Source organism: Buteo buteo, chromosome 18 (assembly GCF_964188355.1).
Source record: "Buteo buteo chromosome 18, bButBut1.hap1.1, whole genome shotgun sequence".
Taxonomy (NCBI): Eukaryota; Metazoa; Chordata; class Aves; order Accipitriformes; family Accipitridae; genus Buteo; species Buteo buteo.
The window spans coordinates 22,330,910-22,344,946 of record NC_134188.1 but is presented as its reverse complement, the minus strand read 5'-3'; the positions used below and the strand labels follow the sequence as shown (position 1 = coordinate 22,344,946).

General features: G+C 41.7%; 1 protein-coding gene across 2 annotated transcripts in view; it reads left to right on the top strand.

Moving 5' to 3' along the window:
* DLG2 (discs large MAGUK scaffold protein 2) overlaps positions 1-13,721 on the top strand; it is a 1,017,318-nt gene extending 1,003,597 nt beyond the window's left edge. For both annotated transcript variants that reach the window (XM_075050147.1, XM_075050146.1), the window contains 3 exons: positions 67-176; positions 7,259-7,350; positions 8,440-13,721. In XM_075050147.1, the coding sequence (XP_074906248.1) occupies positions 67-176; positions 7,259-7,350; positions 8,440-8,546 (309 nt within the window). In that variant the 3' untranslated portion in view covers positions 8,547-13,721. The remainder of the gene's footprint in view (positions 1-66; positions 177-7,258; positions 7,351-8,439) is intronic.
* The last annotated feature ends 316 nt before the right edge of the window (positions 13,722-14,037 follow it).

Sequence of the window (14,037 nt, the reverse complement as noted above, 5' to 3'; positions counted from 1 at the left end):
CCCGTCTTTTGGCTGATCTGCAGCAAACTCTGCAAAAACAAACACATCCTCATCTGTTTCCAACAGGGCAAGCACTGTATACTCGATGTGTCAGGAAATGCTATCAAACGACTACAAGTTGCACAACTCTATCCCATCGCTATCTTCATTAAGCCTAAGTCATGGGAGCCTCTGATGTAAGTATAAATTCCTTCAAGCGTTTTATTTTCAGGGTACAGTCTCAGGTGGCACGACACAGGTCTTGAATCTACATTTTGCCTCTCCCCTAAAATCAGTAATAACAAAAGGAAGTGAGAACAGTGGTGACTTGCTCTCCCTGCCTGCCACCCACGGTATCCCCACATCTCAAGGAACAAGTCAAAGCTGCCTTTGAACTGTTCACAGTGGGACATGTGGGCTTACGTGCTGGACCGTGAAGGACTCCCTGCCAGTGCTTGGTGTACTTGTTCCAACCTGTGCAGCAAGTTCACCAAGGACTCATGCGGCACGGCTTGTCCCATCCAGCCTTGGCTGCTCTTGGGGTGTAGGGTCTGGTCACAGGGGCGAACCAGAGGGTAAACCTGTGTCAGATTTGCAGGGTGTGCCTCTTGGTCAGCCCTTCATTTCCTTGAAGGTCTGTAAGAGGATAGGCAAAGATCCACAGGACTGGAGAGGGACAAACGTAACCCTTAAAGAAGGAAAGAAAAGGCACCAACTTCATGTTGTCACCAGGCAACCTAATTTCAATACTCAGAAAAACACTGGGATCTAGGGAACAGTTAAACAACTCAAGTATAATAACTGAGAGGGTAAAAAGGTTCTAAGAGGCAGCCAATGTATGTGCATCAAGAGAAAATCAAATCAATCTTATTTCCTTCTTTCATGAGATGGATATCAGTAATTGTATTGCATCTTGATTTTTATTCTGGCTCCCTGGGACATTCTCAGTAGCAGAATATTTCCTGAGCTGTGTCCCTATTTGGGACTACTTGTTATTTCCATGAATTACTTGAATGATGAATTGGGCAATACTTTTGCAAAGTTTGTGAATAACTCGAGGCTGAGCTGGCAAGTACTTTAGAGGATAAGATTAAAACTCAGTTGTCATGGTTTAACCCCAGCCAGTAACTAAGCCCCACAGAGCTGCTCACTCACGCTCTCCCCCATGTTGGGATGGGGGAGAGAATTGGAAGAGTAAAAGTGAGAAACTCGTGGGCTGAGATAAAGACAGTTTAATAGGTAAAGCAAAAGCCGTGCACACAAGCAAAGCAAAATCAGGAATCCATTCCCCAGTTCCCATGGGCAGGCAGGAGTTCAGCCATCCCCAGGACAGCAGGGCTCCATCACACCTAACGGGGACTTGGGAAGACAAACGCCATCACTCCCAACGTCCCCCCTTCCTTCTTCTTCCCCAGCTTTATCTGCCGACCATGACGTCCCATGGTCTGGGATATCCCTTGGGTCAGCTGGGGTCAGCTGTCCCAGCTGTGTCCCCCCCAACTCCAAAAACATCTCTGTGTTAACACTGTTCTCAGCCCAAATCCAAACCATAGCCCCATACTAGCTACTGTGAAGAAAATTAACTCTATCCCAGCCAAAACCAGCACATCAATGTAAAATCGGTAAGATGAAATTCAGCACAAAGGAGAGAAAATTAAATGCGTGAGCACAAGCAGGGAATAATTAAGCTATAGCACTGCAGAAAAGCATCTGGTGGTTGGGATGGATCACACAGGAATATGAATGGATGGGTAATGCGGTTGCAAAAAAAGAAACTGCCACTGTGGGCTGTATTAATATCAGTGTTGTGTAAGGACACAATAGACAGTCATTTTGTTGTACTGGGTATGGATGAGGCCTCAGCTGGAGCACTGATCTGGTGCTGGGTTCCACCCTAGACGTGGAGGAGGAACAGGGGTTATCTAGTGTCAAGGAGAGAAGGCTGAGGAGGAAATATGGAAGTGATCTTCATGCCGGTTAAAGCTCAGGATAAAACACATTGTGATCAATTGTTTTCCATGTACGCTTCAGGTAATGCAAGAGTTATCAGCTTAATATGCTGTGATAGGGGTAAAATTTTGAACTCTGTGCCTTCCCCTCACCAAAGGCTCTGCAAATGCCAGGTGATGCCATGGGTATCTGTTACACAGCTAAAATCTAGGCATCCCCCCTCCTGTGACAGATATCTGGTTACGGTAACGGTGTGCCCACCACCGTTGGGTGACAGAGCTGGAGAATGTTAACATGCCCCATCCCAGGAACGTGCATCCTCCCTGGCCCTGCCTTTTGGTGATAAGGTTGTTGCATGTCCAGCTACATTACAGGGAATGAGGCACAGTAGGTGGTACTTGCACAGCCCCATCCTGACCAAAGCCATCTTGGGTTGGGTGACTTCTTGATGTTTCTTCCAGCCCTACAATTCACTTATATTCTCATTATGTTGCTGTATAGAAGGTGAAGGGTAGTCTGATAGCCTACCTTCTGCACTGATTGGTTTAAGATAGATCTTAACCTACAGTTTTCTCATCCATAAAATATTTCCATTATTTGTTTAATGCTGGCATCGCATCTGGAGTGATTAAAAAAAAAAAAGTAAATAAAAGTGGCCCTTACTTTGAAAAATACATTAGGCAGAACCAAAAATGTGGCAATAACATAACAGCTTCATTGATTTGATGTAAGAACAGCGGATCCTTGAACAGATTGACTGAAAAGTGTTATGAAGATGCAAAATATCATGACAATCATCCTGTTATTAAACTACAGCAATGCTAATATTTCACTTAGGACAAAATAAGTTATGCAGAACTAGCAGAATTTTCCTTACTGATATGAATCAAAAGTAAGTTATTCTTCAGTCTCCAAATCTAAACCTGTTGACAGTATGGTAGGGACAAACAAAGTGAAATCCCCTATATCACTCTGAATTCCTTGTTCTGCAAATACTCTGTGGAAGACACCCTTTATTAGAAATCCAAACTTTTCCTTATATATCAGTACTAGTTTGGGATTTTTTTCACTAATATGGCCTATATAAATTAATTATGTAACCACAATACAACTTCTGAAAAAAAAAAAAGAGAAAAACATAATTAATTCAGGCATTCTAAATTAGTTTATCCCCTGCAGCCTGCTCTCCACAAGTAATCTTTTTATCTAATTAATCTATCTAATGTGTATTTATCTTATCAAACAGCACTCAAAATTTTCTAACAGAAATGAGAACTCTTGATATAAACAGTATTGTTCTTTTTAAAGAATTGTCTTGAGAATAATGACATAATTCTGAGCCCCTTGCTTGTAAGAATCATTTATTTTATATAGCAATGTAGCTAAATCACTCAGGGTCTGACTAAACAAATAAATACTCTGATGTAAGCAGTAGTGAGTTGTAGAGTGTGCATAGATGAACCGATATAACCCCTTTCCAATACATACTATTATTTTAGTATGAAGAAGTTTAACATGGTAAACCAGTGCTCCATGGGAACAGAAAGAGGACATTTTTATGACAGCATAATGTAACTGCTCTCTTGGTCTTTTTTATGTATGTAACTACTACAACACAAAAATTATAGGTTTATCTGCCATAACTATTACTCCTGTTCATACAGGTGAGTTGAAAGTTAGTGTAATAGCAAAGTAAAACCACAAAAGACAAAAAATTGCTCATCAGAAGATGCAGAGAAACAAAGTCAAAGGATTTAACTTGCAGCAAAACCAGCACTTAAAGTTGAAGTCTAATTCTCATTTACATATATGCTCCTTTGCACTCATCTGACAGCAAAGGGAGCATAAATTAAGCTTGCACCTGCACTTGAAACTTGGTTATCACTGGTTCTCTGGAAATACCTTACTAACACTAATGACCACAGCAGTGGAAGACCATAAGGGGCTGTTGGCTGTAAAAGCAACCAGAACACACGGCCTGAGCTGGATGTCTCCTGATCCTGCTTTCTTCAATTAAATTCAGTCCTAGCAATCAAATTGCTGTAACAAAAAAAAAATGCTCTGTCATCCTGCCCTTCCTTCCTTCCTTCCGTCCTTCCTTCTTCCTTCTTTCCTTCCTTCCTTCCCCACCTCTACGTGACTCCACCTCACAGGTTTAATCCCAGCAGCATCCCCATCGGTACCTCTCGATTGGCCTCTCTCTCTCTCTAGAAGAAGGAGGACAGTGGTGGGATCATGGGGATGAGAGCTGGAAATAATGAAGAGCCTGCCTGGGTGAGCTCTTCACTGGGAGAGGAGGAAAACCCTGGAAAATGTGCCTGGAGGGACAGCTCTTTGCAAGCATTTTGAATTCACCAGCTGTGCAGGTGCCTGGCTAGGAAAGAAAAAAATTAGAAGTGACTATGGTTTGACAGCACTTTTAATTCATCATGAAAAATGGACATCATCGTCCTCCCCCTTCTCCATCCTGTCTCCAGAAGGCACAGGATGGGCAGAGGCATGGATACAACTAGCACAGTTTTATACCCCAGGCAAATCTACAATCTGAATATGTAATGCAAATTTCTGCTTATTTCAAAGTACTTACTATTTTAAGTGCTTGTTTATGTTTTCATTTGTATTTTCTCCTCTGATATTCAAAGATCTTGAGGAAGACTTCTCAGAAATTTACCAGAAATAGATCTGGAAGGAGGAGGATGTTGTTAGCACTAGAATATTGGCTGAGTGTCCTTAAGATGAAAATGTTAATTTGCATAAGAATTTGCAATGGTATGTCCCACTTCAAGACAGAGTTTTGGTTCAGTCACCGAAAGATATGTTCAAGTAGGCATAGCTGATGAGAAGCCCACCTGAACTCAATTAGATAGCAATCTTTCTAATAAATAGAATTAGTAGTATTACAAATTTAGCAGCATGACACAGATTGGCACATATTAAACCTATTTATATAATCCACAAATAACTGTCATAAATTATATAAAGAAATCTTTCTTATCCTTCATTTTATAAACCTGCTTTCTGCATTGCATTGGTACTGCCAGAGAGATTTTTCTAAGCAGTGTTCCCAGCTATATGGTTAGTTACATATAGATAGACAGCTTTAAGTCATTTCTAGAAATACCTTTTTGCATCCTGGATACCTTAGAGGGTGTTTTTCAGAAGCCAGGAAGGAGTTAGCTGTAGCAAGTTCATACTGTTGTGCACTTCATAGATCATTTTTTAATGCACCATCATGCGCATAAATTCCTACATGCATCACCCATGTCATACAGTACACAGTCCATTACCACATAATCATACGATTCAGTGCAAGGCATTAGATCAGATTTATGTAGAACACAAGGTGCTCCCTTCTCTTGCTTTCCTAGTTGCCTCAGAAAATTTCCATCATGTTTTAAGAAAAACAAATCCATGCAGTGAAAAAATGCTAGAACAAGCAAACTCTATTATTGCTAGTGAACTTGGATATCTGGAGGCATATATGTGTAGGGCAGTGAATGAGAACGAGTTGACACGCTGGAGGGAAGGGATGCCATCCAGAGGGACCTGGACAGGCTTGAGAGGTGGGGCTGTGTGAACCTCATGAAGTTCAATGAGGCCAAGTGCAAGGTCCTGCACATGGGTCGGGGCAATCCCAAGCACAGATACAGGCTGGGTGATGAGTGGATTGAGAGCAGCCCTGAGGAGAAGGACTTGGGGGTATTGCTGGATGAAAAACTGAATATGAGCTGGCAACGTGTGCTCGCAGCCCAGAAAGTCAACCATGTCCTGGGCTGCATCAAAAGCAGTGTGGCCAGCAGGTCGAGGGAGGGGATTCTGCCCCTCTACTCCGTTCTCCTGAAACCCCACCTGGAGTAGTACCTTCAGCTGAGGGTCCCCCAACATAAGAAGGACATGGACCTGTTGGAGCAGGTCCAGAGCAGGGCCACGGAGATGATCAGAGGGCTGGAGCACCTCTCCTATGAAGACAGGCTGAGAGAGTTGGGGTTGTTCAGCCTGGAGAAGAGAAGGCTCCAGGGAGACCTTGTAGCAGCCTTCCAGTACCTAGAGGGGACCTCCAGGAAAGACAGGGAGGGACTTTTTACAAGGGCATTTGGCAATAGGACAAGGGGTAATGGCTTTAAACTGAAAAAGGGTAGATTTAGATTAGATGTAAGGAAGTTCTTCACTGTGAGGGTGGTGAGGCACTGGCACAGGTTGCCCGGAGAGGTTGTGGCTGCCCCATCCCTGGCAGTGTTCAAGGCCAGGTTGGATGGGGCTTTGAGCAACCTGGTCTAGTGGAAGGTGTCCCTGCCCATGGCAGGGGGGTTGGAACTGAATGATCTTTAATATCCCTTCTAACTCAAACCATTCTGTGATTCCATGATTGATTCTTTGCAAGTGTACAGCTGAGCATGGATGGGCAAGACAACTCATTTCTTAAAGTTATTAAATAATGCCTCTGTTGAAACAGATATGCTCCATCAAATAACAAAACATTGGAAATAACAGAATGTTACTGACACTGTCTATGTTTTTACATTTATTGGTACCCTGTACGTTTTAGAATCTACAAAACACACTTGACTAGGAATCTCTCTAGTTAATCAGAAAGGAGTGGAACAGAGAACATAAATAAATAACTCATCTTAACTCTTCCGGCCGGAAAGACTCAGTCTGATTTCTCATGATATCTGGAACTCATGCCCCCACCTGAACCAAAAATTCTCCCTGGAAGACATGCTGGGTCCTTCTGGGGCTTCCCTACAGGGTTTACAATGACTCTGGGATTCCTTCTACAGGGTCAGGAGTGTCAGTGTGCTGAATCCTGCCTTTAATCATGATTTCACTTCCACAGGCCCAGCCTCAGTGAAAACCCAGCTTCCATTTCAGCATTTTGGACAACCTTATTCAGCTGAGACAGCCAGCTGTGGGCCTGGGAGATAGAGAGGTTCCTGAAGGAGCTTAAGCTCTGGAAGCAGGAGAGCTCTGAGTGCTCAGACCTTGAGACCTCCTGGCTCCCAGATTTACCCGTGGGTTCCTGATGCCACCAGTCCATCTCAGTTAGCAGTTACCAGATTTGGGCCTCGTATTTTGTTTGGGAACGTAGGCTAGTGAACCCAAAATAAAAATTTAGCGGAGAAATGGGAAAGTCTGGAAATATATGTTTATACTACATAAGAATGAAATTAAATTTAAAATCCTGAAACTGCCCGTGAACTGGCAGAAGAATTTCATCGCTTGATTCTTGTACTGATCTCAATCCATCTGTGATTCAGTTGAACGGATCTTTTAGAAAGTTGTTCCATCAAGAATCTAAACTTTTCGATGACTTCATGTGTGTTTCTAGGGAAATGAATAAACGTCTTACAGAGGAGCAAGCGAAGAAAACCTATGATCGAGCAATTAAATTAGAACAAGAATTTGGAGAATATTTTACAGGTATGTTTTTATTAAAAACAATTTTTTTTCCCAAGAGATAGTCTTTTATTGCAAAACAACTGGATCAGCTCTGTCTCTGGCCGAGGCTGCATATCAGTATAGAGTGCCCACAGTAAGGACTCCTGGCTTGGGACTAATGTTTCCCTGAAACTGAAGGGCAGTTGAGGCATTCAGCTCCTTGGAATTTTGATGCACTGAAGGAATAGTTTTGTATGAATTTGATTCCCTCTCTGACCCAAAACTGCTTTTAATGAAATCAGTACAGATGTTGCATCATTGCATTTGTACAGAGCAAAGAATTCCTCACTAGCCTCAAGGCAAGAGCTCAAGCTACAGACCATGGGAGGGAAAGAGAAAGGCATCTTCTTCCTGACCTGGAAAAGAGCAAGATTTAAGACTTGCTCTGGGCCCCAGCATTTCCTTTGGATGGGTTTAGGCAGCTCCCTACTCAGGGGACTGATATTTGTGGATAACACTCAGAAGCCCCCAGTTGCCCCTCCACATGCTGACAGTGCACATACTCTGGACTGCAGGTCCAGATTTCTGCTGGGTGGGGCAAGGAATTTAGGAGTATAGACACTGTGCTTTGTGTTACAGTTGCTTTATCTTCTGTCACTTTGGACCTGTTCTAGTTAACTTTTTCAGCCAAGAGTGAGTTTATTGTAACTAGGTCAGGAAAAGAATAGGCTGTAAATCTGCAGCTACTCACTGCTGAAGTAGCTTCTAAATCAAATGAAATGTAAAGCTTGAGTTGCAACAGTGGGAGCCTACCATGCTGCCCTCCTGTGGGATAGAGCTGCTGTTCTCTAAACTAACCTAGCTCAGTCGTCTCACTACAAGCAGTGGGATGGGTCTCTGTCATGGGAAGGTGCCATTGGTTTCGACTTAGTTGCCATGTGCAGGGGTATGATTTTTCCATAATCAACAATATCAGAGTGTGCTAGTATTCCTTCTCATTTATTTCATCAATATCTGATACTGGAACATCACAGTGTGCTAGTATTCCTTCTCATTTATTTCATCAATATCTGATACTGGATGCTGTAGAATGTAACAATTAAAAGAAATATTGATATGTTCTTACTGCAGCTATTGTCCAAGGAGATAGCTTAGAAGATATATATAATCAATGCAAACTTGTAATTGAAGAACAATCTGGGCCTTTCATCTGGATTCCTTCAAAGGAAAAATTATAAATTAGCCACTGCACCTCTGATTACGACGGGAGAATATTTAGAAGAAAACTATAATATACTATTTGGAGGCTTTCCTGTTTTTGTTGCATTTATGTTCTTTGCAGTCAATGTGAATTTTGATGAATGTACAACACAAAGTGTTTGAAGCCATGAAGGACACTGATGGGTCAAAGGGTAGGAACAAAAAGACTTCTACCATATAAAGCAAATCTGTTGTGTGCTCAGAGCACCAGTTGTAGGCATAAACTTCTGACATGGAGACCCTCTGTCAAGGGGAGCTAGCCACCTCCTGTGCCCATGCGGACATTTTGATCGATTTCAATGGCTGAGCTCAGTGTGTTGATTGCTTTAAAGAGAAGTTCCCAGCTCTTGAACCTCATATAGGGCTTGATCCTGCAAGGCGCTCAGCACTTGACCCCAATTCCTACACGAGTAGCCCGTTGACTTGGAGTCATTTGTGATCCTTCCCTGTGCCGTTCAGTCCCATCAATTCCAGTAGCACTATTCATGTGCTCAAAGCTAAGCACGGGCTTAAACGTTTTGCTAGATCAGGGCCACATGCACCTTGCAAAATCAAGCTCAGAGTACTTGGTCCACTTCCTACTGAAGTCATTGGTAGGACGCTCTTTGACTTGACTGGGAGGTGGATCCTATTCTAAGCTTGTCATTGCACATTTGTAGTTGGTACACCTCGACTTCGGTAACTATGCACATCTTTTGATTTCTGAAACCAAGTCAAGCATTTCTTTTTTCCCCTTTGGAAACACTATTGCATCAGGAACTAGTAACAATATAGTTTATTTTAATGGAGTTTGGGGGTGGGAGAGGATGGAAGCATTTTACATCAGACACACATGCACACAAACACATTCCCATGTGGACACACACATGTATGAGGATTCACAGCACCTATGTTGACAAGGAGGGATACAACTGGGAAAAGCTTTAAAATTTTTGATTGTCTATTTTATCATTTATATTGATAGAAGGCACTTAAAGATGGAATAATTTATAAAAATAAAAATATATTGATGTATAGAAACTAATTTCTATAGGTAAAAATGTTTTTGTGAGATATTTTGTAAAGATTAATTAAGTGAAAGATTAAATATTTACACCCTTGTGCGACTGTAAAATGTAAAGAGGACCATCAAGTTGCATTATCCCTTTTCCTGAACAGATTCTCTATTATTAATGACAAGCAAGATAATTCCTTAAATTGTAGTTGTCAGCTTGTTTTTCTCTCAATTTAATCCTCTCCCTTGCCTCTATTTAATCATGATGAACTCCTGTGGAAAGATCTCTTGAACTGACTGCCCTATAGGACCTTTTCTGAACGCAAAAGGATAATGCATCTTTAAATTGAAATGGGTGATTTTTCAGAAGCAAAGTGTCAGTGCTTGAATGCAGTTAATAATTTCTCTCTTGGAGGGAGTCATACTTCACCCCCAAATGTTTTATGATTCTTCCTGTTTCTTTAAAGGAATTACCAAAAGCATTTGATCTTTCCTCTCTTTGTAGGAAACTACACCAACTAACTTGTATCTTCATTCATTTCACAGTCAACAAGGGTCTTAAAAGCAAAAACTGAGGCAATGGACATTTGTGAGGGATTTGGGGAAAGTCTGTGGAATTGCAGTTTGGGGTGCATGGAAGGGGAGAAGGAGGTATTTTTTTCTCATTTCACATTGCCCTTCCTTTGTATACCGAAGCCATTCTTCACTCTGACACACAAGGGGACAACTGCAAGAGATATCGTGATAGTAAACTGAATTGCCTTTGCTGCTGCTGGACCAAGTTTTCTATAAAACCCACACTCTCCTGCCTGCTGCACCGCAGGAGTCCAATGCTTATTAGCTGGTGGCTACAGCAGCCCTAATGTTTAAGGACGTTTTAAGGGCAAATGCTAAATAGACTCCTCAGCTACTTGTCTATTTGAAGCTTATATTTCTACGCCCTGTCAAGCTGACAGGTATATCCAGCCAACCTCCGCGGAGAGCGCGACTGGCTGGATGTTTGTATTATAGCCACCAGCAGTGACAGGGTTAAAAATACGGGCATTTTAGTGGCCCCGAAGTGGCCTCACTTACTGCCCTACTATGGTAACTTTGAGAAGTTCACACTTCTTTTACTACTATTTTTCTTGCCTGGCCAGCGCAGATTTATAAACAAGGGTTTCAGTTAAGTCTCCAAAAAAGCTTTGCAACCAGAAGGGCTAGAAACTTTTTTTTACAAAATATACATGAACGAAAGCTTCGATTTTGGATAATTCTGCAGAAATCCACAGAATGACCCCAGATCTTTGGAAGCCATGGATTTTTCCATGCTGGCAAAGTACTATTGCCCCAGGTTGGGAAATAGCCCACCAGACCTGAAAAACCAAGTATCCTAAAGCAGGAACTTCATTCTAATTTTCAGCTCTGTTTTTAAGCAATCACTCACATCTGCTTCTTTGTTTCTTAGTTCAGCATGCAGCCTTTTACGGTACTATCCTACTAGTAACTGTTTTGCTTTGTCATGTGCTGTGCTTTACGGTGAACAGTAACACTATGGCTGAGTACAATCAATTTTTCCATCAGTCCTTGGTTACTGTAGTAACATTATTTATTTTTCCCTGTCTGTTTGTGCTTCCAGTTTAGAGTTGCCATTGCACTTCTTTTTTTTTTTTTTTTTAAATAAAACATATATTTAAAAACAAATCATCAAGAGAAGCAGTAAGAGGTCTTATTTCCCTTAGGACTCGTACTCCCATTTGTTTTGTGCATTGACGTTTTGCGTTTCATGTTTCAGCATCCTCAGAGCTGCAGTTCATTTTTGCATTGCAGCTGTTCAGATCATACTGGGTGGTAGTGGGCGGAGGAAGAGAAACATAAGATTCATGCAAAATTACAGCTGGTGCAAAAAAAAAAAAGTCCAAACTCACAACCCACAGCAGTTGGCGCCTGAGACCATATTGGTGCTAACACACCTTAGCGTAATCAGATTCCTTTTCTATCCATGTAGAAGACTTGCAAGCGTCTAAACATGAGACAAATGCAAATGCTGGACCCTTTAGGAAAAGTGCCAGATCACACCCCTGGTGCTATTTCTTATGTTCTGGCACAGTGTGTAGCACCGTAGGGTCTAAGCAGAACCAAAATTATCACAGCTTTTTGTCCACCCATGAATGATCACGACATCTTGCTAGCTTTGTGCAGATGTGCAATATTACAACCTATTTATTTCTCCTTGCCACAAAACATCTTCCATGCACTGACTCATTGAGAGCTTGCTAACAGGGCTCAGTGAAACGGCACTCTTTACTGGTCTTAGTCTGACCATCGACCAGTGAAAGAGCCTCTTTCTTGCTTAATTCCCCCTTCCTACAGAGGTACCCTGTCCATGCTAGCGCTTTGTAATTTCTTTGGTAGTAAAGGCTGTTTCTAGATAAATATTCTGTGATGTAATTGTGTTTGTAGCTAGCATGGTTTGATGCTCCGGTGTGGATAGGGTCCTAGGAACCACCCTGTGAAAGTCAAGGATAAGAAATCTCTCCGTTGCACTGAAATTTCAAATCCTCATCCTGGAGAGCAGTGTGGAACCTGAGCTAATAACCACTACGAGCCAGCAAGAGTGTCCTAGTTATACAATGTCCACTTACCTATTTATATTAGTTTTCTATGGAGAATTTGTTGGTGTTACACCTTCACTGTTACTTGCTCATCAGCACTCAGTCAAATTGTATTTTTGGTTTGGTTTTCTTATATTTTATTTTTTGTTTTTCAAATTGTATCCCTGACCAGAGGATTCAGTGAGTGACAACACATGAGGCTATTTGTAGGAAAAACAGTGTTAATGAAAAAAGTCACAATCTTCTTTTTAAGCTGCAGATTTAAAGCCATAATATCTGCCGTGTTCACAGAAAGTGGTCTTTTATCCTTCACAGCTTTTAATCTCAACATTTTTTCTCTTGAACATTTTGTCTGCTATGTTATGCATGCGGTTCAGTGTGCAACTGCATTCATGTGCTCAGGCCCATGCCTTGGTGTAATAAATGTATTTTCCAATTCCATTAAAAATCAGACATCTTGTCAATTAGTTCAGAAGTAAGAATGACGTCGTCATTATGTTAAAAAAAAAGGTTCCCATTCTAGGGCACAAATCAGCATCAAAGCTAACAGCAAATAACATCTAAAATCTATTCAGCATATAGCTAGCCTAGATCCTCAGCTGGTGTACATCACAGTCACTCCACTGATTTCAGTGGAGTCCATCCCATTTACACCACCTGAAGTTACACATCCGTCCTCCCCGTTACACCTAGTTTTTAGCATTACTGTAAAACACCAAGGCCACATGATTAAACAGCAGCTCAGCACTTCCCATCATTATTTACTGCTTATATTACTGTAGCACCCAGAGGGCCAAGTCATGGACCAAGGTCCTTTCGAGGTAGGTGCTGTGAAATTGCTGAACAAAAAGACACCCCGTGGGCCAAAAGCTGTGGAGGGGTTTTCAGAAGGCTTCAGCCCCACTGACATCTCACCAAGAGCAATAGGAACCACTACCCCATTGGCCCTTTTGAGACTCTGTCTTTAGGGTGAGGAGCGTGAGACACGACCCATCATCCCTCACACCGTGTCAGCAGCTTACGCCGTCTGGCCCTGACCTATAGCGCAGGCAACTTGCCCTGGTGTAAAACAGCATTTCTGGGGATGGGTGGTAGCCAGCATCCTAGGCAAGATCTTTGGGGGAAAAAAAGGCAAAAAAAAAAAAAGACAAAAAAAAAAGACAACACTGTTGGCTCTTAGTGGGATAGCAACCTTTTAATTTCTGGATTTGTGTTCCTAAATTTGAATTGGCCAGTCCGAATTTCCGAGTGCAGCAGCCTGTACTCAGCAGGCTGCTCCATCCGGCACGCTGGCCGGCGCGCGTCTCTTTAGCAGGATGTTTCTCAGTCCAGCTGTAGTGTGGGGTACTCAGAATCTGAACTGGAGTTTACAAAATACCCTGTCCAGCTTACACTCCTGTTATGTGTAAATACTCTGCGCATCCATTCCATTTGTGTAAAGAATAAAGCACACACAATTATAAAAATTAAGATGTATATTTCATACTAGCTGTGTCCTTGCTTATTTATTCCGGTCCAAGCTCTCAGCTGTGGTTCAGTTGTAAATGCTTGATAGAGTGTTTATAAATATGTCATGAATTTTATTATAAAATATTAATATTAAAGCATTTTTACACTTTATAGCAAATGGCTTCTTCACAAGGCATAATTTGTCTTTTTTCCTTAAAGCAGAATAGTAAAAGAGAATGAATATGCTCTTAATATGTCTTGAGACACTATCACATCTATCACACGAGACAGACATGAGTCTGGAAGTGGCATGGTGGTTTCAGAAATGACTGAGGATACAGAAACTTTTTTCTTTCTTGCACTTCTTTTTTTCTTTTTGACTTCCCATTGACATGGAAGATGCCACCAAGAAGATTCACTCTGATAAAGTAT